At 35.7% G+C, this 24519-nt stretch overlaps 1 protein-coding gene across 1 annotated transcript; it reads left to right on the plus strand.

The window, feature by feature from the left end:
* The first annotated feature begins 5009 nt into the window (after positions 1 to 5009).
* On the plus strand, positions 5010 to 23339 carry dipk1c (divergent protein kinase domain 1C). The gene is made up of 4 exons (XM_016282715.1): positions 5010 to 5719; positions 16484 to 17209; positions 20344 to 20508; positions 23037 to 23339. Exons 1-4 carry the CDS (start codon positions 5534 to 5536, stop codon positions 23337 to 23339), a joined length of 1380 nt encoding a protein of 459 aa, XP_016138201.1. The 5' UTR covers positions 5010 to 5533.
* Positions 23340 to 24519: the final 1180 nt, after the last annotated feature.

Genomic DNA, 24519 nt, shown 5'->3' on the forward strand with positions numbered 1-24519 from the left:
AAAGAGTTATATAATTATAAAATAAATTAAAACAATTTTCAGAAAATAAATAATTTATTGTATATATGTATTTTAATGTCAGTTTTTAAACAAATAATTGCTTCACATTTTTACAGCATATCTCTCCTAGTTCCTCAGAACTTGCTCACAAGGCTAAAGGAGTGATACAGTCTCTTAAAGGGGTCATATGATGCTGCTAAAAAGAACATTATTTTGTGTATTTGGTGTAATGAAATGTGTTTATGCGGTTTAAGGTTAAAAAAACACATTATTTTCCACATACATTTTACAAAGCTCATCGGTCTGAAAAGCGAGGTGTGCTGTGATTGGCCAGCTATCCAGTGCGTTGTGATTGGCCGAATACTTCAAGTGTGTGACGGAAATGTTACGCCCCTCACCATACTGTGATGCCCTGTCAGGCCGGAGCAACGAGACAAAAACATGAAAAGCCATTATAAACGAGGCATTTGTTGCATCCAGTGGGGACATAATTACGGATTATAATGACTTATACTGTCTTTTTACGCGTTGCGTTGCATTGCATCGCGCCGCGTAAACATAAAACTCTGTCTGCATTTGTAATCAGGGAAATGACAAACAACATATGTGGGGGCATGTTAGAACGAGCTATTTTAGGAGGGCGTGGCAGAGTCTTAACTTTTATAAAGAATATTTCTTTGGGTTTGAGACTTTAGTCTTTGCAACTTTACAGATCTTCTTTATGCACCAAGAGCTTGTAACACTCCAAAGAGAAAGGAAAACTTGAAATCGCATCATATGACCCCTTTAACAAAAAACACAAGAGGTCCATGTGTGAGATATTTTGAAATATGAAATGGTTATTCGCAGGATCCCGAAAGGCTGGACGCAGGGGTTTAGAGGTCTTCCTTTGGTATGTTTAACAGCTGTCGACTCAGCTGAGAAGAAAGTGGGTCAGAGTGTCTCGCTCACATTTCCGTAAGAACCAAAACGCTGAAACCTCCTGTCTTAGGACTGGGAGGATAGTTATGTGTGATTGGCAGTTAATTTGCTCTGTATTCCCTGTGCATGTTGGAATATCCAAACGGTTTTAGCTGCAGTATCACTAACTCACTGTCAGAGCATGTGGGAGTCTGTCACAGCATGCCCAATAAGGCTTCGAAAATGAATCTGGAATCTACTGGAGTCTCATTTGTTTAAACCAACTAGTCATCCTCAGATATATTCGATGTCAATGCTTAGAAATGGGTGCAAAGTAACAATAACTATGCAAAGTGTCTGCTTAAAATGCATGGTTAGAAAATATATATAGCTCCTGTGCCTAAACATTTATACAACATCTTGAACATGGTGCTGGGCTGGCACAGATTCATGTTTCCAAAAGAACTGCCGTCTGCAGGCTTATTTCACTTGGGGTCATATTTATGGCTCTTTTCAAATTGTTTATACAAAAGCAAACCGTATCAGTTAGATCATTCCTTATAGCAACAGCACGGCAAACAGGGCAGCAAACTAGATACACTCCAGACTCTTCTATTCATATCAGAATTACACGTATAAGAGTGTGGTTTGTTATTCAGAGAGCCATATTTTAGTGAGCATAGATCAAACTTTTGCACCCAGTTATGAGAATGTGTCTTGTCTGGATTTTTCAGCTTCATTTCATTCTGTCACCATCCTCAATTCATATTTCATAACATTGTGGGTTATTTTAAATACAAATATGTTGCAATGGATGTTACGATAAAAAAAACATTGGTTGTGAATATGGGAAATTATGAATTACTGTAACTCTCCTTCTAAAAAATACATGGATCGCCATGTAAAATATTAGGACACAACTTGAGAGCTGCTTAATCAGTCTCTGAAAAACTAGGGTTGATCTGTGTAAAGATTCATCTAAAAAATGCATCACACAACACTGACATTATCTGGACAGCACCAGAAATATGCAAAGGACGACTTGACTATGCCTATGATTTAGCTGGTCTAAAAAATAGTCTGTAACACTTTACTTAAAGCCTTTATGTGTAATGCATAATAAAAGTAGTTTTTATGCATTAAATATAATGTATTGTACAATCTCATGAATAATTGTAACCACGGTTAATACATTATAACACTTATCAATTAATTGTCACTTTGCATTTTAAATGTATTTATGAATAATTATAATGCTTAATAACACTTTATAATGCATTGCATATTTTTTAGTAAATATTTTGCAACTGTTAATTTTCCTCCACTGACCAGTTCTTTCCACATCATGTTTAAGACATAAATGACCATATGTACCATGGTACTGAGCGGTACGGTAGTGTGATTCAAACATTTTCATGGATAATATTTTCCTACTTAAAGCACTAGTGTTCAAATGTATTTCAAACCATAGATTATTTCCCTGCTGTTTAAATCAATAGAAACCCTCACAGAAAGTGTAATGCTTTTACAGTTATAAGAGGAATTGTAATAGAAACTGTAATGGTCCCCGTGTGTCTCTGCCAGTAATTTACCTTCTACTGGTGGCATGTTAAATCAACTAATTCAAAAATAGGCCAAAACAGGCCCAATGGCCCTATGCAAATATCAAAACTCAACATATGCCATGCCCATAGCTAACATAAATGTTTTACCGTCACTTATGCATTATACGCAATTTCAACTTAAAAAATCACTAGCAGTAATCACACACAGTCTGTTTTAATGAAGGAGCTCAAAGGCCCCTCCCTCACAGAACTCATAATCTAGAACGGTTTATAATTGGTAGAATGTTAAATACACTCATTTCAGTCATTGACAATTTATGCAATTTGTCAAATCTTTAAACTGCAGAAAAAAAAATACATCGGTAAAGATCGGTAAAATAATCGGTAAAAAAATCCATTCTGGATTTTTTGGAGACCATTTGGAGAGTATCCACTGAATGCAAACAGCGTATTTTGTTCTGTGTCAGCTGCGTCACGCGGATACGTTTTCTATGTTGTTTGTGCTTTGATTTGAACAAAAACAACGTATCTGTGTGGTGCGGCTGACACAGAACAACAGCTGGCAAAACCAGTCAGACTATAGAAGGAAGAAGAAAATGTCCATGTAGTTGTCTGTGTTTACTGCAATCATTTCATCAGTCACTATGGCACTGCTGCTCATCAGCTTCACTGTTTCAGCCGTAAGTTTCTACAGGGCATCTATGACCTTCATGCCTGGAAACAGATATCCAGATAGAACAATGGAGGTACGTCCAGGTTATTACGTAAGAACCAAGCTAATATCGCTTTCATTAAATGACAATTTGTATTTGCTCTATTTCTGTTATTTTACTTGAAATGAAACATAACGGAGAACTGAATCACTTATTGTTTTTAAAAACTCGCCGTTTTCAGTGAAACACAAAAGAAGTTATTTAGAAACTGTCTCAGTGAAAGTCCAATGTTGTTTTGAATGCATTCTTTATAATATCACGGATGGCTTATTTGCAATTGTGCAGAAAAACTTGTCACGTCAGTTCTGAAAGCTGACACTCAAACAGCAGAAGCACACACCAAATCTGCAAAACCATACACTAATTCTCGGCCTTTCAGTTTCATAAATCACTTTTTGCAAAACACAACACACAATCTCTATGTAACTCACAAAAATCGAACAGGAATTAATATTATGGCAAAGGTGTTTGCAAATGTTTGCTTTTTAGATGTGTTTGTGGTATTGTGAATGCAGTGCTTCGTTTCGCAAGAGATGCGAGGCATTTTATATTTTGTGTGTGCAATTCTTGAATTTGTGTGTAAAATTTTGAAAAAAAGTGTCGAAAAAAACGGAGAAAAGAAGCTTTCATGGCATCTTTCTTAATACATTTAAAGTGCACTTAGCCATGTATTTTAAAGTAAAACTTAATTTGACATTTTAAAGTACATTTTATGTTTTATACCCTAATATTTTGTCATGATTTTAAAAAGTACACTTATTTTGATGTGTCGACTATAACACACAAGCACATATGTAATAAATTGCAACTTTTTAAAATAAAAAATATGTAATTTCAAATACTATATTTAAAAACACAACAATATGATATTACATATAAACATATACTTAAGTCCTAACAAAGTCCTAACAATCACATAAATAGTCCACCACAGATAGGCTACTATTGTATACTAAAATGGAAGAGGACACCTATGTCAAATTAAAGAAATGGTTGAAAAATGTTTAGCAGTTTAAGATATCCTTTGTGATAAAAACCTAAACCATAAACTGTGCTAAAATTGTTCTGGGCTGTTACTTATGTCTATTTTATGGCTGAGAAATGGTGATCCGTTGAGCCGCATTCAAATGGTAGTTTTGGTCGCCAGGGCATCAGAGGAATAAATTACAATATTTTAAAATAGTTACATTAAATTGGAATAATGCTTTACAATATTACTCTTTTTACTGATGAAATAAATGCAGCCTTGATGGGCATTCAACGGTCATTTAACAACTTAACTATTGCATTTCCAAATGACCTCATGAGGCCTTAAGCAAGACCCTCAGGGTGAAAACAAGCAATGGAGACGATGAGAAAGCGCAGGAGATCTCAAGAGGACGTGATTTGCTGATAGCATTAATATGTTTGAAGACAGAATTGCTCACAGAGTGCACAAGGCTATCTAATTGGCAATTAAAGTAACCCGAGACACTCGTCTCCGACGCGTCGAGGTTTAAAGAAACACACATAAAACAGATGAATGATTCTCGCTCTTGGCCAGAAAGCACTTTCTTTTATGAGGCGCTCGATTAGGGATTCTGTTCACCTGCGGCTGCTCCTGCAGACTCTCACAATCGAAGGAGAAAAACGACCGCTGAGATTCCCACCGCTGCCGTTACCGGCAGAACTGCAAGCTCAGCCCTCGAGCAAATCAGATATGTGGGCATTATCACCGTGGGAGAATCCGTCCCTAATCAAATAACCAGTGATAGTGCTACACGCCGGCCTCTTGTTTTGTTTGCAGTGCTTAGAATGCAAACAGATTTCAAGTGAAGTAATCCGAGGGTCTGCGTCTGGCACAAGAGACGGATCTGGAACTGTGCGCCGTCAGGAAAGGCCCGGCTGCCTTAGAAACAGAGAAGAAGGCGACCCAAAGGAGGAAAGCACTCAAGAAGGGGGCGGGAGGCAGAGGGAAAAAAGGTGGAGTGTTGTATAAAGAGAGAGAGAGAGAGAGAGGGAATAGAGAGCTAGAGGCAGAGTGAAAACACATTGGAGCCTAGAGTGAGAGTAACTGAATGAGGCAGAGCGAGTCCGGCCTCGACTCTGAGGCATTCTTCACACTCCGGCGCTCACCTCACTCATTCACAAAACAAACGCAGGAAGGCGGAGAGGAAGCCGAGAGAGAGAGATATCTGCTCCGTGTAACAGGAGGCAGTGCAGCAGCGGAGCGCCCCGAGGAGACGTCAGGAGGAGGTTAACCGCAAACGCCGACCCCGAGCGAGAGCAGCGAGGTGCACATCCTCCACCGATGCCACAGACTCCCTCATCCTTGAGTGGAAAGCAGAGGGCTCCTGCCGAAGGGGGTCCCGACAGATGTGGCGGTCCCTGCGCGGGGCCCTCAGGTGTCTGGGGGTGAAGGTGTGCCGGAGGAGCGCTCTGCTCGTCGTCCTGCTGTGGTTGGCCTCCTGGCTCTTCCTCAACGGCCTGGTGTTTGTGCACAGGAACATGTTCTCTGACTTCTGCACTGAAGACAAGAGCAAAGAGATCCTGCAGAGGGTGGTAAGGCTAACTTTTGTCATCGCTCAAATCAGTATTTTAGCAAAAAGTCTGTACTTTATGGATATGACCAAAACGTCTGGATATCAACTTGTCAGGCTTGCCTAATTTGAAAAGAGAGCAAATTTAAAAAATGTATGTGACCGTGGAGCACAAAAGCAGTGTTAAGTCGCTGGGGGATATTTGTAGCAATAGCCAAAAATACATTGTATGGGTCAAAATTATACATTTTTCTTTTATGCCAAAAATCATTAGGATATTAAGTAAACATCATGTTCCATGAAGATATTTTGTAAATTTACTATCGTAAATATATCAAAACTTAATTTTTGATTAGTAATATGCATTGCTAAGAACTTAATTTGGACAACTTTAAAGGCGATTTTACATCATACATCAATGGAAAGCTTATTTATTCAGCTTTCAGATGACGTATAAATCTCAATTTCGAAAAATTTACCCTTATGACTGGTTTTATGCTCCAGGATGACATATATATATTTGTGTTCCATGAAGATATTTTGTAAATTTACTACCGTAAATATATCAAAACTTAATTTTTGATTAGTAATATGCATTGCTAAGAACTTAATTTGGACAACTTTAAAGGCGATTTTACATCATACATCAATGGAAAGCTTATTTATTCAGCTTTCAGATGACGTATAAATCTCAATTTCGAAAAATTTACCCTTATGACTGGTTTTATGCTCCAGGATGACATATATATATTTGCATTTGTTTAGTGTGAAATGTTGTCTAAACTTAAGGGAAGACACTACAGGTGTCTGTCAAGTAATTTTCAGTACTTGATATAATTATTAACTGAGAAAAAAAAATCTATTCTTTTTATTAGTTATTTAGTTTAACTTTATGTACTAAAATAACTAAAACTAAGACTGAAATAAAAAAAATAATAAAAACTATATACATGCATACAAAAGCAAAACTACTCGAGATGACAAACACTCAACAAAATAACTAAAACTTCAATATAACATAAAAATAATAGAATGTATAAAATATATAACAGAAAATATAAAATAAAAGCTGATTCAAAATATTAATACAAACTACGATTGTATCTCAACTGTACTAAAAAAAAACACGGGAATGAAATATAAATTCTTTGTAAAAACCTTCAGAATATTAATAAGAATGAAACCGTTTAGTTTGTCGTATGCAAAAGCTTTCGAAGGCTTTAAAGATATGTATTATAATTGAAAACTTCAGATGCAAATAGATACAATGTCATCAAATAAACACCTGAATGTGTATTTTGGATGCATTCTATTGACAATTCTTCACACTAGAAGCAAAATAAATCTCAAAACTGACCAGTGCGTGAAAAAAACACCGGTTCGCCTGTAGTATTTTGCCTTAAACTTCAGATATACTTAAGTACTTTTACAACAGATCAATAGGCTAACTTTTCCAAATATAATTCAATACAATCAGCTGTCCTGTCGCAGTTGTAGCGATACCTTAGTGGATTTTGATCAATTTTCCACCAAATGACACACAAGGCATTTGGTAGGATTACTCCGTCAAGCGTTGAATCATGGGTACCAGCAGTAACGCGCCTCCATTAAAGGCTTAAGCTTTGTTCCTCGGGGGAAACCTAAAGCTCTTTTAGAGCCACTGGATTATGTGATGTCAAGTGAGCGCTGAAAGAACATTTTGTTTGTCGCCACATTGGGAACTGCAAAATCCTGGTGGCCTTTAAACGGGGGATTGGAAGATGATTACTGGTGTCAATTAATGGGAAAGTTTTTGCACGCAAACTATCATTACTCAAACTAAACGTGTTGGCATGAGCAGATTCAGCGATTTTATTGATTTATTATTTCATTATCAGAATGCAGTTAAAATACTGAACAAATACTGTTAATTGGACAAAAAACTATATATATAATAATAATCATTAATAATATTAGCACTAAAATGTCAAATTTATTTACAGTAAAGAACATATATACACTGTAAAAAATAATTTTTCAAAGTTAAATAAAATGGATTACTGGAGTATGTTTTACTTTAAGAAAAGATTCCAGTCTTTCTACAAAATTTCATTTCAAAGTAAATCCTACATCAAACTTTCTGTTTAGTATAAATATATATATATAGATTTATACATATATAGGTCAGATATATATGTGACCCTGCAGCACAAAAGCAGTGTTGAGTCGCTGGGGGATATTTGTAGCAATAGCCAAAAATACATTATACGAGTCAAAATTATAGATTTTTCTTTTATGCCAAAAATCATTAGGATATTAAATAAAGATCATGTTCCATGAAGATATTTAGTAAATGTCCTACAGTAAATATATTAAAACTTAATTTTTGATTAGTAATATGCATTACTAAGAACTTCATTTGGACAACTTTAAAGATGATTTTCTCAATATTGTGAATTTTTTGCACCCTCAGATTCCAGATTTTCAAATAGTTGTATCTCGGCCAAATATTGTCCGATCCTAACAAACCACACATCAATGGGACGCTTATTTATTCAGATGATGTATAAATCTCAATTTTGAAAAATTGACCCTTATGACTGGTTTTGTGCTCCAGGGTCACATGTAGTTTTATACATCAAAGTTAATAAATGTATCAGACTAGTTCATTTTAAATCATGCTTTTGAAGTAACTTTGACTGATGCAATCATTTGAGCTGGCATGAAAGAGAAATTGAGTGAATTACAATTTTTTGCTCCTGTAATATCTAAGATCATTACACAAAAGTCATCTAATTCTTAATATTTGGGCAGGCTGAGATAAATATAATATTGAATTCAACAGCTGCAAGCCGATGGAATGCTGCGGTGTGCCAATATTGTGCAAATGATGACTGGGTGGAGATAGTAACTATGAGGTGTATGTCATTTTGGCAATGAGGATGAAGTGAAAATAACAGACTGGCTGCTGTAATTGTTGGGTCGTAGTCATTTTTAAATTCTCAGGGATGTTTAGCGGGAATATTTTGGCTCGGGAATCACAGTTCAAGGCTCTATAGGGAGTTACTGACAATGAGTTAATGCCACAGAATTATTTTGTTGTTTTGTTTCACTTTGTGTTCTTTTCTTTAAATAGCTGAAGAACCTGCTCTTTGCTAAAACATTTCCAACCTCTTAGTATCCGCACAGTCAAAAGGTACAATGTAAAACAACTGTAGAATGTAATTTTTTGAAAATGTAAATAAAACAATAAAATGTAAATTTTATTGGTCTATTTTTACAAGTCAAACAATGAAAAATGAAGATCCGCATACATCAAGATCTACGCACCTGAAGACATGTTTATGTTTTTTTCTCTCCCCTGGACGCATGTTTGGCGCTACTCTATTTCATCTTAGTACTTTTTACAAGAACATAATCTTTACGTTTTTTCTACCTTTCTAAATTTCCATGTTTAATTCAGTGTGAAGCTTGTCATTTCTTTCTAATTATTTGTGAAATGTACTACTTTTCAAAGTTTTTTTTTTTGCTGTATTTGTAGATTTGGACTTTTATTAATCAATAATATTCATAAATATAAGATGATAAAAAAAATTTTTTTCTTCTTTAATTTTTGGAAGTCCTCTCACATTAATTCTCAATCGTCCATTATTTTACAAGGGGGGAAAAGCTGTCAGCTGTAGGGTGCCAAAATGTTGTTTACATTCATTAATTTAGCAGATGCTTTTATCCAGAGCGGCTTACAAATGAGAATAATACAAGCTTTTGAGTTTTGATTTGTTTATGCTGTACTCTGTGTCTAATTTTCCACTGAATTATCTTATTAGCGCAGTTCAAAAGCGCAGAGATGGTTCTCATAATAATTCACATTAGATGTTTATTTGGAAATGCTGCAGAATCAATTCCAACCCTAAGTTGTCAGCTCGTTTCCTCTTATGACCACACACCTTGTTTTAAACGCTTACATAAAACGCAAATAGTCATGTTTATTTGCAACGAGTGTGACGATTGATAGGTGACTCAATAATTTAGCACTTTAATATAGACCAAAACCATTCCTGGAGGTTTTAGTTATGATTACGCAACTTACCCATCATTCATGCCTTATTACAGTTCATCTCCAAAACACAAAAGCCTATTTCTCAGTTGATGAATTGTAAAAACAGTCTGATAATCTGCCAAACAGTTAGCATTACTAAGGGCTTCAGCACTGTAATAAACAGCGGCGAGTGGTGCACCTTCAGACAATAAACTGTTTATAGTTTCTGGCAGCATGTGGCTGAGAAGCTTTGGGCAGATACTCTTTGAACTACACGAGACCTTTTTTAATCAGCGGCACCATCTGTCACCTGTGCAACCAGGCCTATGTATAATAGAATTGCTGGCATGAGTTCATGAAACGAACCTTACTGTTGTTTTAGTGGTGCTCTGCTGCAGGCTCTCGATACGGTTTCATGCTTTGTTTATACTCTAATGTGAAGGATAAGCGCAGATGGTCTTCCATGCGGTGGGCAGACATGGCCCACTGACTTGATGGACTTTCCTGCACAGATCATTGTTTGGTAGTAGGATTAATGCTTCGGATGTGTAATTTAGATAGTTTCAAGATAAGAAATCATAATGTTGGAGAGGCCAAATAGTCAAATAGCCACATATAAGTCTCTTCTGCTCACCAAGGCTGCATTTATTTGATCAGAAATACAATAAACACTGTAATATTGTGAAATACTATTACAATTTAAAATACCTGTTTTTATTTGAATATACTGTAAAATGTAATTTATTGCTGTGATGCGCAGCTGTATTTTCAGCATCATTACTTCAGTCTTCAGTGTCACATGATCTTCAGAAATCAGTATAATATGCTGATCAAGAAACATTTCTGATTATTATCAATGTTGAAAACAGCTGTGCCATTTCATATTTTGGTAAAAACCATGATGCATTATGTTCAGGATTCTTTGATGAGTTCAAAAGAGCAGCGTTTGTTAGAAATAAATCGGTCACATCGATGTAATGCATCCTTGCCGAATAAAAGTATTAAAACATATTAAAATTATATCTGACCCCAAACTTTTGAATGGTAGGATATATAATGTAAAACACTGACTTCATACATTCACTAAAAAACTAAAAAAACAACTGATTAAAAATGGCCCAGAAACATTATTTGAGCATTCATTTGTTTGCAGATGCCAGCTGATTTATATCTTTTGTGTATAATAAAATGTAATGTTTTTAAATGGAGCTTTTAGGGGCCACTGTATGTGTTTATTGGGATATAAGAGTACACAGTATCCCAGTTTTATTGAGTTTCTTGTAAAGTGAAAATGATGGAGTGACCCAGAGCAGCCTATGCAGACATTCTTGGCATGCCGGGACTGGCCAGCGCTCAGGCCAGATGGCAATACAGAAAATAGACTGCTATTCTCTGGAGCCTAATGTTTAATCATTACCTTACATGCTCAGAAGCATAAACTCACCAAGGCTGCATTTATTTGATCAGAAATACAATAAACACTGTAATATTGTGAAATACTATTACAATTTAAAATACCTGTTTTTATTTGAATATACTGTAAAATGTAATTTATTTCTGTGATGCGCAGCTGTATTTTCAGCATCATTACTTCAGTCTTCAGTGTCACATGATCTTCAGAAATCAGTATAATATGCTGATCAAGAAACATTTCTGATTATTATCAATGTTGAAAACAGCTGTGCCATTTCATATTTTGGTAAAAACCATGATGCATTATGTTCAGGATTCTTTGATGAGTTCAAAAGAGCAGCGTTTGTTAGAAATAAATCGGTCACATCGATGTAATGCATCCTTGCCGAATAAAAGTATTAAAACATATTAAAATTATATCTGACCCCAAACTTTTGAATGGTAGGATATATAATGTAAAACACTGACTTCATACATTCACTAAAAAACTAAAAAAACAACTGATTAAAAATGGCCCAGAAACATTATTTGAGCATTCATTTGTTTGCAGATGCCAGCTGATTTATATCTTTTGTGTATAATAAAATGTAATGTTTTTAAATGGAGCTTTTAGGGGCCACTGTATGTGTTTATTGGGATATAAGAGTACACAGTATCCCAGTTTTATTGAGTTTCTTGTAAAGTGAAAATGATGGAGTGACCCAGAGCAGCCTATGCAGACATTCTTGGCATGCCGGGACTGGCCAGCGCTCAGGCCAGATGGCAATACAGAAAATAGACTGCTATTCTCTGGAGCCTAATGTTTAATCATTACCTTACATGCTCAGAAGCATAAAAAAAATATTGTTTCCCTCTTATTTCATGTCCTCACTCAGCACTGGAGTTGCGCTTGCTTACTGGCGCGACTCGCAGGAGCCTTTTAGGTTTCTGCTCCTTAGATATGTCTCAATATGGTGCCTCCTCCAGTGTGAAAGTGTGTTTTCAGTTTTTCCACCAGGTGAAAAAATAAGTTGCAATTGCTTAGTAACAGCAAACCTCTCTCCTCGACAATGACTCGTGTCTATAGCACAAACTGTGCAGGATGAGTTAGTACCAGGGTTTAATGCTGTACAAATCATAAGCTAGTATTAGTGATGCTTGATGCAAACAGTGCTAAATATATAGCCTAACTATCAACAGCCTGACTGGATAGAGGATGCATATTTCCAGAGCCTAATTTTAGTCTGGAACTAAAAATTCCACAATGTGTATACAGTATGTCATTAAGCCAAAAATATTCAATGCTTATAGATTTTTCCATGACAAATAAATAAATAAATTATAATTATGTTAAGAATGTGATGTGTATTTAGTAAATGCAACCACAAATATAAATAAATGAATAAATAAACAAATACATAAATAAATAAATTACTATAGTTCATTTAAAATATTCAGATTAAAAGCATCAGACATGATGTGCCAAACCAACCAAAAGTATGTTATAAGAACGTTTTTTCAAATTTTCCCATTAAGTTATGAAAAGATTATTTCTAAATGTTTAATTTTTTTCATAATTCTTTGTTACAAAAATGCAGGAACATTCTATTTGAGAATTTTGCAAACATTATGGGAATGTTACTTTTGAATGTTCCCTGAACAAGTCGTAACATTAAAAAAAAAACGTTAGATGAGCGTCCACCTAAACCATTTTAGAAGAAAAACATCCTATGAGTGATGTAGAAATACAATTTTCGTGCTAATGTTTTGAGAACATTATTTAAGACCAGATAAGTTTAAACTAGCATTCCTAACTAATCGTTACTGGAAAACATTTGTTCATAACTTTGAGAGAACATTGCCAAAGTTCTGAGAACTGCCAAATCCAGTACTTAATCTTCTTTCTTGTACCAAAAATTCTGTCATCCTAACCACTAGATTACAAACACAGCCATGATTTACAACATACGAGTCACTTTCTCCGAGCCGAGTCTCTGTTTTCTCTGCCTACACACATTCATTTTTCAAATCTCTAAATGCTTTCTATACGGAAACACAAACATACATTGGATTTGGGCCTCACAGTGGGAAAGTTTACATGCATACAGGAGCTGTCGTCTCATCTGAAGAATTAAAACACATGTGGGGAATTTGGCTGGCACTTACAGTGTCGAAAAAAGAGCAGAAGCCGCAGAGTGACCACAGAGCACAACATGCGTGTTTGGCCCACATAAACACCGTGAGAGGCCCATGAGAGGGTCTGTAGGGAGGAAGCTCTTTCTATGTTTAGACTCAGTCGAGCTGATAACAGACCTCTGAGATTCAAGTGCTTTATTCAAGATTGCTGTCATGGTAAAGCGACCAACTGGGAGTAACTCAGGTAACTACTGGTGCTGGCTATTATTATTACTTGTACGTATCTACTGGTGCAGAAGAAACACGCTCACATGCTGGAGAGAAAACTGTACAGTAATTTAGTTGTCTGTAATTGCTTTCAAAGCACGGTCACAATCAGAATCAGGAAAATGCGAACTTTACTTAAAAAGTACACATGATGTGAATTTAATACACTCTTAAAGAAATAGTTTACCAATATTTCTTCATTGGAGATTTGGAGAAATGTAGCATTGCATCAGTGTCTCAGCAATGGATGCTCTGCAGTGAATGGGTGCCGTCAGAATGAGAGTCCAAACAGCTGATAAAAACACCACAATAATCCACAAGTAATCCACAGCACTCCAGTCCATCAGTTATTATATTATGATGCCAAAAGCTGTTTGTAAGAAACATATTCATCATTAAGACGTTTTTAACTTCCTACATTTGCTTCCACGTAAAAATACAAGTCCTGTACTATCAACGCTTCCTCCAGTGGATACTTGTCTGAATCAGGAGAGAAATCTGCACAGATCATGCACCATTTACAAGCCAAAACAGCTCTAAATAAATCTGTGGGTGGATTTTGATGTGAGAGGACAACAGGGGATGTACTTTCTCACTGGAGGAAGCGTTATTATGGATTATAGACTCTTATATTTTAGCCAAAAGTGATGGTTTTAAGTTAAAAACATCTTAATGATGGAATTGTTTGTCATAAACACACAGCTTTTGGCTTTACAAGACATTAACTGATGGACTGGAGTGATGTGGTGTGGATTATTGTGATGTTTTTATCAGCTGTTTGGACTCTCAATCTGACGGCACGCATTCACTGCAGAGCATCCATTGCTGAGCAAGTGATGCAATGCTACATTTCTCCAAATCTGATGAAGAAACAAACTCATCTACATGTTGGATGACTTGAGGGCGAGTACATTGTCAGCAAATGTTCCTTTTTTGATGAACAACTGCTTTAACACAGCTACAGTTTCACTGAAATTACCAAGAAACTCCAGCATTTTTGGTAGAATTGGTAAAAAAAATGTATTGGCATCATTGCCACTGTTATTTGCGTAAGAAAGAGCATTTATAAACTTTTTGATGCCTTCACCATCTGCTCCAATTTTAATCCCACAACGCTATTACTTTTCTATGTGTTCAAACTTAAGATTTCCGATGAAACACAAATTAAAAAATGCCATAAATCCAAGCCAAAATATCACAGACTTTATGACCTGAGACAATTTGCACATCCACATGATGTTGGCATAGTGACAGTCACTCACACTGTCTTCAGAGAATCAATAAAAATCTAGTGTTATCACTGCCATTTTTAGCCATTTTTAATCATACAAATGTGTGAGGTTCAGTTTTATGACACAACAGTAAAAAGCTTTAGCAGGCCTTTTTAACACAGAGGACATATTTTATGTAAAGGGACAAGCAAGGGATGGGAGATCATCCACCAAACCATTATGATTGATAATCATAATGTGATCATCGCTAACATGCTCAAGCCAATGCAGATACTGTATGAGCCGGACTGAGTGCGGATAACAGCTGTTTACTTTGGAAGGTGACAGAGGACGATTTGCGGTGTAATCTCTGTGGAACACAAATCATCCGAAGCCCCGGAGCCCCTGAACTGACATATATATGTGCGGACTGCAGCAACAACCAGTAATTACCTCATTTTTCATGAGATGGTCAAAGAGGAAAAATGCAAGAGCAAAAGCAGATCGGTTTTAACACCCCGCATAAAAATGATTATTAGACTGTTTTGCAAGATTAAATATGTGAATTTCATGCATGCCAGTAAAATATGCTGACAGGTGGCAGTAGTGCCGTATCTCAACATAGGCACATATTCAATAAGTGTGATATGAGATGGAATTAAGATACGTGCCTTGATTAAAAACAGCTTGAACGCTATGAAAATTAGTTTGACATGACACACATCATACTGAGACTATCAAAATTGGTACTTGACTTCCTAGGAATATAAATAATAAACATAATGGTAAAATCTAAAGTTTTTATATATACATATTCAGTGTAAGCAAGTAAGAAAGCGTCTAGTTTAATTTTTCAAATAACTTACTAAATAACAAATCAACATACTTATTCTGACATGTACTTATGTACATAATCTACTTTGACTACTGTCTACTTTGATTAGATTTTTAAAATCATTTTTGAAAGAAGTATCTTTTAATGCTTACAAAAGCAGCAGTTATTTGGTCAAAATTACAGTAAGTACAGTAATATTGTGAAATTTAAATTTAAAATGTTTAATACATATTTCAAAATGCCATTTATTGCTATGATCAAAGCTGTGTTTTCAGTATCATTCCTCCAGTCTTCAGTGTCACATGATCTTCAGATATCAGTATAATATGCTGATCTGCTGCTCAAGAAACATTTCTGATTATTATCCATGTTGAAAGCTATGGAAGAATTGCAATATAAACTCACAATTGGAAGAAATATAGTCAGAACTGTGAGATGCAAACTCCTAATTGTGAGAAATAATGTCATAATTACGAGAGACAAAGTCAGACTTGCGAGCTATACAGTACAGATATACATTTGGCAGCACAACTGTTGCCAACATTGATAATTCTAATAATAAATCAGCATTCTAGAATGATTTCTGAAGGATCATGTGACTCTGAAGACTGGAGTAATGGCTGATGGAAATTCAGCTTTGCGTCACAGAAATAAATGATATTTTAAAGGATATTAAAATAGAAACCATTATTTTATATTCTAATAACATTTCGCAAGATTACAGTTTTTTCTGTATTTTTGATCAAATAAATGCAGCTTTGATGAGCAGAAGAGACTTCTTTATAAAACATTACAAGTCTTACTGATCCCAAACTTTTGAACGGCAGTGTATATATATATATATATATATGGTGTCTAAATCACTGCCGATAGAAGCCAAACCACAATCACAGCGCACATTTCACTTCTAATGTGTCTCTGTTTCAGTGTGCCGAGTATCAGCAGGGAGTTCTGACCGGTGACCTCTGTGAGGACCTCTGCGTGGCCGGTCGTGTGGAATACAAACGCTGCCTCTATTACGAGAATGGCAAGAAGGTCATGGCCGCCAGCTGGCGTGGGGTGCCTGTTGTTCTCAAGTCAAAGCTGGAGAACTTCTCCTCCTATGAGGCTTTAGCTCTGCTGGAGTATCAGGATACAGCGGGAGGCGAGGAGGAGCTCTCGCCGCTGGATGTCGTCTTCTACGCCACGCTGGAGATCAAGAACTCTCTGGGCTTGGAGACGGGAACTAACTTGACGTTGCCCCGCTTGTGGGGCCAAAAGCTGAAAGAGAACGAGCGGACGTACTCGCGAGCGGAGTTGGCCTCGCTCTGGGCTCTCCTTCAGCAGGAGGAGTACACCTTCCTCAGGGTCCTGCAGGATTTAACCCACCACGTGGCCAAGATCCTGGGCTCCTGTGGTCACTTTTACGCCGTGGAGTACTTGGCGGCCGGACACGCGTGGGACCAGCACATATTCTCGCTGGATGAGCTGACGCTGAGCCCCTCGCCGAGCCCCTGGAGCGGACAGGAGAAGACGATAACCGCGAGAGACATGGTGCCCCGAGTGGCCCTGAGCTTTCTAGAGATGGTGGAGCATTTTGAGAATGACTTTTCCCACAGCTTACACCTCTGTGATATCAAACCAGAGAACTTTGCTATCAGGAAGGACCTGACGGTGAGTTAACGCTTAACAGCAGGGTTTATGAAGGTCAATTGAAGACAAGAAGTAAAGAAAATTTAAAGACTAGGTAGAATGGATAGAAGAATAAATAGAATACAATATGTCAATATACTCTCTAAATGTAAATGTCTAGGGAGCATAACATTAAAAAATATAACTTCCAAAAGATCTCCATTACTTTTTAATTTGTTTCATAAATAAATAATTGATGGCTTGAATAGCTCTGCTCCAAGTCATTAGAATAGAAATAACTTTTACCGCACTTTCTGATCACACTGCAAAAAAAAGTGACGTTTTCCAGTGAAAATGTATAAAGATTCTTAAACCAAGATATATTTACTTGAGAAACATTTTGCAACATTTAATGCCATGGCTATAAATGTAAGAATTTCTGGCCTTAAATTGTGGGTGAAAAAAATAAGACTTTTTATTTTAAGGAATAAAAAGAAAGGAAACACAATACGTCAATATATTCTCTAAATGTAAATGTCTAGGGAGCACATTTAAAAGTCTGAAAATATGACTTCCAAAAAATATCCATTACTTTTGAATGGAAAAAAGTGATGTTCTTCTGTTCTTCATCAGTATTTTTGTCTTGTTTTCCAGTGCAAATGTCTAAAGATTCTTTTACATTTACTTGAGATACATTTACATAAATTGATCTAAATTAAGCAAGTTTACAAACAAACACCTGTCAATGGGCTCAAAATATCTACTTAATTCAAATGTTTTCACTTAGATATTTCTTCTTGTTTTAAGTATAAACTCACTTAATTTTGATGAATTTTCTTTAGAAAACAAGACTTAAGTATGTTTAGATATTTGTATTTGAAAACAAAACAAAAATACTGTGGAAGATCCATTTTTGCAATGCAATTTATGAGTTTTTAAGGCCTTAAATTGTGGTTTTAAGGCATGATTTGGGACAATAGTTATAGACGTTTTTGGACGCCTTCACCAGCTGGTTATTATAGACTCTTATTAGAGTGGTCAACCATACAAATGATCTGCCAAATCATTTCATTTAATCAGAAAAGTATGAACTGATGCATGCGGTTTACTGTTCATTACTATGTGATTGTGGTTAAATGAATTACCCAAGGATCCAAATCTAATGAAAACATTTATATGAAGAGCATATACTGTATATCTTTCCAGTATTAGATTGGAGTATTATTGTAATAATTCGTTTTTTGTTATTAGATTATTCTGCAATATTTATTATAGTCAAGCATTGTTATAATTCGTTTTCCTGAGGAACCATGCTTGTCTCACTGTTGGCAAAATTATGAAATACACTACAAGAAAAATGTGTTGATTGCTCAATTACATTTCCTAAAGATTTCCTTATAGAGCTGCTGCCCGAGGCTTATTATGGTCCAAATACTCCAGGTTATTAAGATAATTATGATTGTAGTTAATAATATTTAATAATTACTATAATTATTATAGTAAGGTTATCATAGCTAACATGTTATATCAACATTTAATTCTTCAAACACATGCCAACTATTTTAGCAATGTCAGTTTACAAGCAAGAGAATTATAATGTAAACTAAAATGTTTTTTCAGATCTCATGATCATGATTCAAAAAGAGATGAAAATGAATATTTAGAGTCTGCCGATCTATACAGCAAATGCTTGGCATTACACATGATATATGTGACCCTGGAGCACAAAACCAGTCATAAGGGTCAATTTTTCGAAATTGAGATTTATACATCATCTGAAAGCTGAATAAATAAGCTGTCCATTGATGAAAACCTCCTTTAAAGTTGTCCAAATGAAGTTCTTAGCAATGCATATTACTAATCAAAAATTAAGTTTTAATATATTTACGGTAGGAAATGTACAAAATAGCTTCATGGAACATGATCTTTACTTAATATCCTAATGATTTTTGGCATAAAAGAAAAATTTCTAATTTTGACCCATACAATCTATTTTTGGCTATTGCTACAAATATACCCCAGCGACTTAACACTGCTTTTGTGCTGCAGGGTCACATTTATGTTCCAGTGAAGCCGATGAGACTGAGATACATGCTGCTCATTCGGAGGGTATCATGGGTTTTTTTAGCGTACTGTAAACAACACCTGACATCATGCAGCTTGTGTTGCTATGCCTCCCATCAATCAGTGCCAGATCAACAAAATGCTGTGTAATGCAAAATGCATAAAATAATATATGTAAGATTCTTTGGAAGATTTCTGAGAGTCTGTATTGGCTGTGAAAACCCTTTAGAAATATCACTGACTGTCCTGTCTTGTTTATGTAGGAGGATATGTTAATTTAATTCACAAGTTTATTCAAAAACAAAAAGTTAAGCATGCGGCAACAAAAAAACAGCTTTGTCAATTCTTACCATATCGTATTAGTCTAAGAGCTGCCCGCAGAAGTTATGTACTGTATACAGTATTCGACTATCTATCTATCTATCTATCTATCTATCTATCTATCTATCTATCTATCTATCTATCTATCTATCTATCTATCTATCTATCTATCTATCTATCTATCTATCTTGTAAAAATGATTTTCAAAGTTGAAAGTAAAACAAAAATTAGCTTCTAGAATGTTTTACAAGAAAATACTACATCAAAATTTCATGTTTAATTCAGTACTACTTGCTGTTTATTTGTAAAATTTTCTGAATGAGTAAATCCTGTGCCATTTATTCAGTCGATCTATCCATCTGAAATGAATGTGTTATCTCTAAATATCTGTTTTTAATTAATACAGTCTTATTTATGTCTAATAGTCTGAGACAACTATTAAAATATTGTCTATTTTGCTTTTTCTCTAAGCAAATGATTGCATAATGTCAGTTATAAGATTTTTCTTATCTTGATTATTAGTTTTAGTATTTTTACAATGTAAGCAAAAACATCTGATATATACAAAGGGGTTTGTAAATATGACAGAAAAAAATTACTTATTTGATTAGCGTCCTAGAAATAATGTAGAATATTAAATTTATTTTATTTTGATATATTTTTTATTTCTAGGTTTAAATTGGATTTTGAATACTAGAATATTTAAGCGGTTTTGGACTGTATATATATATACATATATATAAATACTTTACTTTGCATTTCTGATTATTATTTTATTTTTCACTGAACAGGTGGTGGCTATAGATGTGGATATGGCTTTTTTTGAGCCCAAAATGAGAGACATACTTGAGCAGAACTGCACCAGTGACAATGACTGCAACTTCTTCGACTGCATTTCCAAGTGTGACAAAACTAAAAACAGATGTGGGTCAAAGCGCAAGAACAGTAACCTTCAGGTGAGCGAGGCATTCATTATTCTGACTCCATTGTATACTCTAATTCTTTAATAATTTGCATCAATTCTTCTATATTTCAGCATTCAATAATCCTATGGAGTATGTGGTTAGCAATTATATATGTAAGGTGCTGAAAGTGAAAAGAAAACGACTTTGTTTTGGAAAACTGTCACAAAGGAATACCAGTAAAATAGCCGGAGGAGACAGTCGTTCTTCAGCGGTAAACATTGCCAAGAAAAATGCAGGGAATGTTAATAGTTCATGATAATGCTGAAGGGAATCAGATAGCGCTTTCATTACTGCTCCTAAACACAATGGGGGTTAACAGGGCCAAACAAAGGAAGAAACTTAACAGATCATCATCAGTTGTGGCTACAGTCAACCGCAACAGGCTGCAGCTCATTTGAGATAAGCTACATTTTGCACATGATATTTGTGTAATAAATAATGCTGTATTCAAACCGCAAGCCAACAATTAAAATTCGTCTTATGACTTTTTTTTTTTTTTTTTAAACAGCACATATTAGATGTTTCTAAACTGACCCGTATGTGTGAAACACCCCACCTTGGAATGTTCATCTTAGTTTTATAGCTTTAGGTTACAATTTTTAAAAACTTAAATTAAATAATAATAAAAAAACACGTAAGCCACACTGAGTTAAAATGCCAAAAAAAAAAAAAAGGGATTATTAAAAAGTAAATTTATCACCGCCATGCGAGGGTTAAAAGGGATAGTTCAGCGACAAATAAACAGTCATAAAAAAAAACAAAATATCTGATTTATTACCAGATATGCAAATGACTCAGATCAGAAACCGATCATGTAAAATTCAATGATTTTAGCAAAAACTATTCTTATAGTTTATTGCCATCAGAAGTTAAACTGCATTAATTGCAACTTTTTATCGCACAGTTATGACATTATTATATTTTTACTCGCAATTGCAAGTTTATAGTTTATATCTCACAATTCAGATTTTTAGAAAAAATTGTGGGAATAGTGGGATACAAACTCAAAACTGCAAAATAAAAGGTTCTGTGGCAGAAATAAGCTTCCATAAAAACAGATCTGTGCTACGTTAGAGGAAAATAAGTTGCAATGAAATTACTAGAGATGACCATAAGAGTAACATGTAATTATTAAATTAAAAAAGAGTTTCTGTCTGTGGTGTAAATAAGCTTCCATAGAAACCACAGATCTGTATCACCTTCGAGACAAACAGATTCAAACATACTCTACAACAACGGTCACCGAAGTTACAAAAATATTATTTGCGATGAAGTTACTACAAGTTGAAGACAATAAATACTATTTTTTTTTAATGCCGCCACCATTACAAGTATATGCAGGTTTCATTTCTCCATTAGATGCTTTGCCACAATCACACAACGTCTTTCATCTGTTCATTGCGGTTCGTTCGTAGTCAACACCTGCTGTCAGTGCCAACTCCCCTTAAGGAGAGCAAGCTAACAGACGAGCTGGTCGCATGAAACCAAGTCCAGCTCCGGGCCACAGGTGGCTGAGACAGAGCCCATCTCTCCGTTCTCGATCACTTAACACAACCCTTGGTGACCTCTACTTTCCCATTGTATGGCCTGCCATTCAGAACAATGAGGGCTTTGTAACGTTCAGGCCTTTGGGTCGAAGAAATTGCAAGTTTATAGTTTATATCTCACAATTCAGATTTTTAGAAAAAATAGAGGGAATAGTGGGATACAAACTCAAAACTGCAAAATAAAAGGTTCTGTGGCAGAAATAAGCTTCCATAAAAACAGATCTGTGCTACGTTAGAGGAAAATAAGTTGCAATGAAATTACTAGAGACAGATGACCATAAGAGTAACATGTAATTATTAAATTAAAAAAGAGTTTCTGTCTGTGGTGTAAATAAGCTTCCATAGAAACCACAGATCTGTATCACCTTCGAGACAAACAGATTCAAACATACTCTACAACAACGGTCACCGAAGTTACAAAAATATTATTTGCGATGAAGTTACTACAAGTTGAAGACAATAAATACTATTTTTTTTTAATGCCGTCACCATTACAAATATATGCAGGTTTCATTTCTCCATTAGATGCTTTGCCACAATCACACAACGTCTTTCATCTGTTCGTTGCGGTTCGTTCGAAGTCAACACCTGCTGTCAGTGCCAACTCCCCTTAAGGAGAGCAAGCTAACAGACGAGCTGGTCGCATGAAACCAAGTCCAGCTCCGGGCCACAGGTGGCTGAGACAGAGCCCATCTCTCCGTTCTCGATCACTTAACACAACCCTTGGTGACCTCTACTTTCCCATTGTATGGCCTGCCATTCAGAACAATGAGGGCTTTGTAACGTTCAGGCCTTTGGGTCGAAGAGACCATTGCTTTCAAACGGCACACATAGCGAATATGGCTGATGATTGCTCCGGAGATGATGAAACGAGACCAGGATGGCGCTAATGGCCGCTTCCCTCATCCATACCCATGCTTTTCCCTTTGGGGTCGATAGCTGTCATGCTTCTCTCTTTCTGTCTCTCCGCAGGTGATCTGTGAGAAGATCTTCAGGCCTTGGTTTTCTCCCACGCTGCTCGGTGCTAAAGCGGGGCTACCCCTGCAGGTGGCGCTGCAGCGAGCCGTGCAGGAGTGCGCTGAGATAGACGGCGGGGAGGACGCCAAGCGTTCGTGGGCTGTGAGAAAACAGCTACAGGATCTACTCGTGGAGCTCATTCAGGAGGACACGGGAAACCAGGGTGAAGGCCCGGAACACAAGACGAGACGCGTCCATACGGCACGAGACCAGGATGGTGCTAATGGCCGCTTCCCTCATCCATACCCATGCTTTTAACTTTGGGGTCGATAGCTGTCATGCTTCTCTCTTTCTGTCTCTCCGCGTGTAACAGTCTTCAACAATAAAACAAAAAAAAAGTTTCTCTAAAGTAGGGCTGCACGATTATGACAAAAATCATAGTTGTCGATTATTCCCTCAAAATGGTAATTGCGATTATTACGATTATCACTTTAATTTACATTAAATTATGTTCATACCATTGTTTGAAATTATGTTCATACCATTGTTTGATGCAACTGCATGCAGTATTTTTATATGAAAATAAACAAGCTTTTAAATATGAAAATAAACATGCTTTTCTATAGTATTAAGCCTCAAATGTCAAATATACATCGGATTGGTTTCTTCTTTAAATTATAAAAAAGTTATATGTATTATAATGTTATACTAAAACTAAAATTAAAATAATGGGAAAAACCCTTAAGATAACATGTAGAAAGAAAACAAAATGCATCTTAAGAACGCAGAATAACATAAGTGGACTTTGAACGATTAATAGCCGCTTTGAACGATTACGTAATTGTGGCATCCATAATCACGATTAGAATTTCGATTAATTGTACAGCCCTAATCTAAAGTCATTATTGCTTATTAGTATGATTGTATTGAAGGATTGGATCATCGAAGGTCAGCAGCAAAGACAATGATTAATAAAATGTGATAATATACATAAAGGACGTTAGTGTTATTTAACTTATTTAATAATTGCAGGTTTGTGTAATATTCAAAGTTTGCATTTCACAGTTTTTATTTAGTTTGATGAATACTGAATCTGTTTTTGTGCAAGTGTGATGAGCAAATGCATGATGACAATACAGCAGTGTGGGGGAAACGCATTACAAGTAACGCGAGTTACGTAATCAGATTACTTTTTTCAAGTAACTAGTAAAGTAACGCATTACTTTTTAATTTACAAGAGAATATCTGAGTAACGTAAATTACTTTTTTCCCCAATTTATTGACTGACAGCTCTCCTGTCCCCATGTTGAGGGAAATCAAATGTTACTGTTACTAAAATAAATATGAATATGCATTAATTAATCTCACTCACAAAAAAAAAACACAGATTCAGTATTCCTCAAAATGAATACAAATAATGCAACTCAGAATATGACGCAAACCTGCAAAAATTAAATGTTAAACAACACAAATATTCTTTACGTATTTAATCCCATTC

The sequence above is a fragment of the Sinocyclocheilus grahami genome, unplaced genomic scaffold, assembly GCF_001515645.1.
Source record: "Sinocyclocheilus grahami isolate Dianchi unplaced genomic scaffold, SAMN03320097.WGS_v1.1 scaffold164.1, whole genome shotgun sequence".
In the NCBI taxonomy this organism is placed as follows: Eukaryota; Metazoa; Chordata; class Actinopteri; order Cypriniformes; family Cyprinidae; genus Sinocyclocheilus; species Sinocyclocheilus grahami.

Excerpts from the sequence above, each read along its gene's own strand:
- dipk1c (XM_016282715.1), top strand. The coding sequence starts at position 5,534 with ATGTGGCGGTCCCTGCGCGGGGCCCTCAGGTGTCTGGGGGTGAAGGTG. Across the intron at positions 5,720-16,483 it reads AAGAGATCCTGCAGAGGGTG|TGTGCCGAGTATCAGCAGGG; the intron begins GTAAGGCTAACT and ends TCTCTGTTTCAG. Across the intron at positions 17,210-20,343 it reads CTATCAGGAAGGACCTGACG|GTGGTGGCTATAGATGTGGA; the intron begins GTGAGTTAACGC and ends TTCACTGAACAG.